This window comes from Dendropsophus ebraccatus, chromosome 1 (assembly GCF_027789765.1).
Source record: "Dendropsophus ebraccatus isolate aDenEbr1 chromosome 1, aDenEbr1.pat, whole genome shotgun sequence".
NCBI lineage: Eukaryota > Metazoa > Chordata > Amphibia > Anura > Hylidae > Dendropsophus > Dendropsophus ebraccatus.
The window spans coordinates 26,523,215-26,529,214 of NC_091454.1; the positions used below are offsets into that span (position 1 = coordinate 26,523,215).

Here is a 6,000-nt window from a genome sequence, read left to right on the forward strand (position 1 = left end):
TCTAATTTGGTCCAAAAAGAAGAGATGATTTCAGGTCTCCACTCTCCATCTATACAAAATACTGTATGTGCACGATTCCGAGCCAGCTCTGATTGGGCATGCCATCTGCTAGTCTACTAGGACCATCTGACGCCTTAGTTTTTTCCATTATGCCTGACTGCTAATCTCCACCGCCATCTTGGGACCTGGGGGGAGATTCATTAAGACCAGCGTACAATAAAGTACAATAAAGCTCCACCCCCATGCAGTCTACTGCATTTACTAAGAGGCACACGCCTCTTAGTAAATCCAAAGGGACCTACACCTGCCGCATGGCGGGTGCAGAATCTTCACTTGCTCTGGAGTAGGTGTAGATTTCTGCCATAGTTTATGCCTGGAAACCATGATAAATTAGGCATGGGAGACGGATATACCTTCTTCTAGCTTTGCCGCGGTCCCTTGCCCACCCGTCAGGTGAGCAGGGCACACACCTGGCATACGACATGAAAAAGGCAACTTCTCTTCTGTGGCATACATTGATAAATGTGTCCCCTCGATGGAAAGCCTTACACCCATTAACCCAGAATGTTCACCTGCTCTGGATCAGGTGTAGATCTCTGCCATGGTTTACACCTAGAAACTATGATAAGTTTGGCGCAGGGGGAGGCCATGCATTCTCCCTGCCTTGTTGCACCCTTTCTATGGCATGCGACAGGGGTGCACTTTGATAAATGTGAACCAAAGTATATGGGGACCTTTTGATGTGGAGAAGGGTTTTTTTTTTTTCAAAATTTATTTATCCAAATTTTTAACACTTTAAGATATACATATATTACACAAAGCAAACAAATAACACACATCAAATAGACATTTGAATAGAAAGGCAAAAACCCAGCCCCCCCCCCTCAAAAAAAGAAATAAAAAATAAATAGATATAAAAATAAATAAAGTCCATATTCACCTACTGCAAGGGGCTTTACGTAGTCCTTAACATAAATCCATTCCCTGCCCTCGCCCCCTAATAGTTCAGGATCCTAGTACCCTTCCCCTCCATGTTCTATACTCTGCCGATATCTTACTTATTGTACATACATATTGTATACTCGTCTGTTGCACAGTATATACTACACACTGCACAACAGATTAAAAGAAATGATAGAAAGGAGCTCGAGATAAACATAGTTAAATACTTAGGAACATAATGGCCATTCACGCTAGCTAGTTACACCTATCCCGCCATTGACCGAAACCCCTGTGAATCCATAAAATGTATCCATGGCTCCCAACCTCGATCAGATCCTATGAAATCTCCATTCTTTTCAATCACTAGTTCTCCCATCCTCTTAATTTGATTGACCTCATGAGCCCATTCCACCATTGTAGGAGGATCGCTCTTTTTCCAATGCCTTGGGATGACTGCTCTAGCAGATGTGGAGAAGGTTGAGCCGCTGGCACGGATGTGTCGTTCTTGTGCCGAGGATCCAGATGAGGAGGATGCAATGGAGGTATAAGATACATATAAAAGGGAGTGGATCAGTGACGGATTATAATATGGGCGGTTTGGGCGGCCGCCCGGGGCCCGAGGCTCCGGGGGCCCATGCCACGCTGCCCACATTATATTCTGCCACGTCTGATGTGCGGCTGCCGGGGGTGTCCCGTCCTATCCTTGGCACCGCGCGCATCAGAGAGCTCCCCGTGCGCCTGTGGCTCTGACTTCCGGCGCACAGGGAGCTCTCTGATGCGCGCTGCCGGGGATAGGACGGGACACCCCCGGCAGCCGCACATCAGCCGGAGGCTGCAGAAGGAGAAGAGGCTTGACGGGGGAACGGACGGCAGGTGAGTTGTGTTGTTTTTTTGTTTTGTTTTTTGTGTTATCTGCACGGGGGGGGGGGGAGAGGGGACCATCTATAAGGGGGGGGGGGGAAGGGGAACCAGCTATAAGGGGGGGAGGGGGACCAGCTATAAGGAGGAAAGAGGGGACCATCTATAAGGGGAGAAGAGGGAAGAGGGGGACCATCTATAAGGGGGGAAGAGGGAAGAGGGGGACCATCTATAAGGGGGGAAGAGGGGGACCATCTATAAGGGGGAAAGAGGATTAGCCCCCTCCTCTCCTGACATCCTCTGTGCTGCTGTGACCTCCCCTATAAGATCAGCACCCTCCTCTCCTGACATCCTCTGTGCTGCTGTGACCTCCCCTATAAGATCAGCCCCCTCCTCTCCTGACATCCTCTGTGTTGCTGTGACCTCCCCTATAAGATCAGCCCCCTCCTCTCCTGACATCCTTTGTGCTGCTGTGACGCTGTGACCTCCCCTATAAGATTAGCACCCTCCTTTCCTGACATCCTCTGTGCTGCTGTGACCCTGCAACCTCCCCTATAAGATCAGCACCCTCCTCTCCTGACATCCTCTGTGCTGCTGTGACCTCCCCTATAAGATCAGCACCCTCCTCTCTTGACATCCTCTGTGCAGCAAGGGACCAAACATTATGTTCATTGGGGCCAGCAGGGAGGGGAGGCAGGCAGTGTTTATTGGGGACAGCACTGGGGGGGGGGGGGCAGTAGTGGATTATAATGTGGGCGGATTGACCGGGGGGGGGGCAGGTTGGGTGGACAGCCCGGGGCCCAGGGTACATTTAATCCGCCACTGGAGAGGATGTATGTATGTAGACAGTTCCCTGAGGAAGATTGCAAAACACGCGTTGGAACGTTGTGTGAACAGAGTCAGATCACTAAATGGGAGTGTAGGAAGGCATAATTTTTGGATAGAAATTGGTTCTACCTGGTCACTTAGGTATGGACACATGAGAGATGTTGTCTTAACTAGAATAGAGTGGACCAAATGGGCATGGTAAGAAGGGATATTATTATAGGTGTCTTTGGTCCGTGGACTTCAGTTCGATAGTGACTCCTTTATTGGCAGTTAAAAGTACTACCAAGTTGGATAGTTAGTGGTTTGAACTATTTGGTGAGGTGTAAAGTAGATACTTTCTCCAATAACAGCACATTGGTCCCAGGGTCTCTGTGAAGCATCAGGAACCTGAAATTGAAAGTTTTAGTAACATTCAAGTCAGAGCACCCAACATGTGTTGCAAACATTAATCTTTTGCCCATTGCCTGTCCTGAAAACCTTAAAGTGTTGTTGTCGTTATAACTTTCAAAATCTAAATCAATAGATGTGATATAAAGCAAGTTGTCTATTTACATTCTTTTTTTTTTTTTTTTTTTTTTTTTATAGCAATCATGGGAAACACAGCACTTCCTGTTTTTTTTCTCAAAGAGTCAGGAAACAGGAAGTCCTGTGTATCCCAGGCCATCTGAGTGCTTACAGAGAGAAGGCAGTCATGTGATTGATGGACACATTGAGCCGTGACTCTCTGTACTGGATGGAATTCCAGTGTTTAGTCAGTTTTTTGGGGTTTTTTTCAACCAGAACAAGTCAGAAAATCTGCCTTCAGGAGACTGGACCTGGATCTACTGTTGATGTAGATTTTGATAATTATAATGACAGTGAAGGCCCTATTACACCAACAGATTATCTGACAGATTTTTTGAGCCAAAGCCAGGAATCGACTATAAACAGAGAACAGGTGATAAAGGAAAGACTGAGATTTCTCCTCTTTTCAAATCCATTCCTGGTTTTGGCTTCAAAAAACCTGTCAGATAATCTGTTGGTGTAATAGGGCCCTACCACTTTAAGCTTAGGCTGGGTTCACCCTCCGTTTTTCTAATACGTTTTTTTTTTTTTTTTTCATCTGTTTTATGCAAAAAAACTGATGCATTTGTGTGCATCCGTTTTTCCTTTGACTTCCATTATTTAAAAAAAAAAAACACGGATCAAAAAATGGATCAAAGCGAATGTTTTTTCAGTGTACACAGAAACATGGTTGACCAGATTTTTGTGTACACTAAAAAAAGGATGCATTTTGATCCCTTTAAGGGGAACATTGATGATCCTTTACACCTTTAGGCTATGTTCAGACCTCGTAACAGACCGGCCTTTCTGTGACTGCAGTAACGTCCGGATAATCTTTAGCGCCGCAGAGTTCTGATGCGGGCGCATCCATGCGCCCCCGCATCAGAACTCTCCACTGCACACTATGGAGCGTGCGGCCGGAGCCGCTCGCTCCATAGAGTGCACTGACAGGGTTGTATACACTACAGCCGTGGTTATTGTGTACTGTCAGTTGTTTGCGGTGCCGCTAGAGATCCCGGCCGGAGCGTATACTATGTGTATACGCTCCGGCTGGGATTCCATAGACAACTAGGTAACGTATATTTTCGTAATAATCACGGCCATTATTGCAATCAGCAACAACGGCCGTACTTTTACGAAAATATACGTTGTGTGAACATGGCCTTAAAAAAGCCACAGATAAAATAAGTGTATATGAGAGTGGTACCCAGTGAAAGAAACCTTAGGTACCTACCAGTGGAGCCTCTGGAGCACCTAAAAATGAACAGCACGGCCATTTGTTTTATTCAATTACAAGAATAAATAAACTTGTTACAGGTGCGCCTTCCTTCATTATAATAAACTGGGGAAAAAGGACAAAAATAAGTGAGACATAAAAGACCACTAATTGTATACCACCACCTGCACGGCCATAAGAAAGCGCTTTCTTCACGCCGTTTTTATTCCACTTTGCTCTTATAATTAGGTTTCTGAGTTTTCTATAAAGGTGAAATGTTCCTATGTAATATATACTATAACCCGTAATACTGTGCAGGACAAGCGGCGCACACAGTCCAGCCGTCTCGTTTATTGCTACAGGGGAATATCAATTGACCATCTGTTTTTACATTCAGGAAAACTTTCACCATCATGACATTGAATTTTATTACCCACCTATTGCTCCAGGAAAACAGCCGCATGGACCTGCTTGCCTCTGGATCAAGAAAAGAAAAATTCTTTGCATTTTACAGTCTTCTTTTAATAGTTACTCTGTCACTTTTTAGGAATAAGTTGAATCGTAAAAATCACAATTGTGGTCACTTCTTCCACTGTGCATGTTCTATTAGAGAGTACATAATGATTTTTTCCATTGGCATAGGAAGAGTTACAGTTTTGGAGCTTCATGCACTCTTTACCAGCACCAGGCTGTAGTGAGCCAATATATGGCACCTATAGAAGACTAGACCAGACTAGAAAAGGGTTGAGGTTCATGTAAATCCCATCCATTGGGGTATTTTCAAGCAATCTCAAATGTTCCATTTTTGCTTCCTTCACTATATCCTTTTCACTGCCATACAACATTTTTTGTAAGATCAGTCCAGTGTTCTTAAGGACACCTTATTAGCATCTAGGACAAAGGCCAGGATGCCTCAGTAGTACACTTAGAATCCAGGCCTGGTGGTCAGTGGTACTCTCAGAATCCATCCCAGGTGGCCAGGGGTACACTCAGAATCCATCCCAGGTGGCCAGGGGTACACTCAGAATCCATCCCAGGTCAGCACTGGTACACTCAGAATCCATCTCAGGCGGTCAGGGGTACACTCAGAGGGGGAGATTTATCAAACATGGTGTAAAATGAAATGGTCTCAGTTGCCCCTAGCAACCAATCAGATTCCACCTTTCATTCCTCACAGACAGTTTGCAAAATGAAAGGTGGAATCTGATTGGTTGCTAGGGGCAACTGAGACCATTTCACTTTACACCATGTTTGATAAATCTCCCCCAGAATCCATACCTGGTGGTCAATGGTCCACTTAGGATCCATCCCAGGTGGGCAGTGGTACACTCTTAATCAATCCCTGGTGGTCAATGTTACACTCTGAATCCATCCCTGGTGGTCAGGGGTACACTCAGAATACATCCCAGGTGGTCAGTGATATATTTGGAATACATACCTGGTGGTAAGTGGTACACTCAGAATCCATCCCTGGTGGTCAGGGGTACACTCAGAATCCATCCCAGGTGGGCAGTGGTACACTCAGAATCCATCCCAGGTGGCCAGGGGTACACTCAGAATCCATCCCAGGTGGTCAGGGGTACAAACAGAATCCATCCCAGACGGCCAGTGAC

General features: G+C 45.7%; 1 protein-coding gene across 1 annotated transcript in view; it reads right to left on the minus strand.

Moving 5' to 3' along the window:
* The window catches only part of ARSI (arylsulfatase family member I), an 83,070-nt gene extending 77,677 nt beyond the window's left edge, over positions 1–5,393 (minus strand). The window contains exon 1 of the mRNA XM_069969145.1: positions 4,825–5,393. Coding sequence (XP_069825246.1) covers positions 4,825–4,850 — 26 coding nt within the window. The 5' untranslated portion in view covers positions 4,851–5,393. The remainder of the gene's footprint in view (positions 1–4,824) is intronic.
* Between the last annotated feature and the right edge of the window lie 607 nt (positions 5,394–6,000).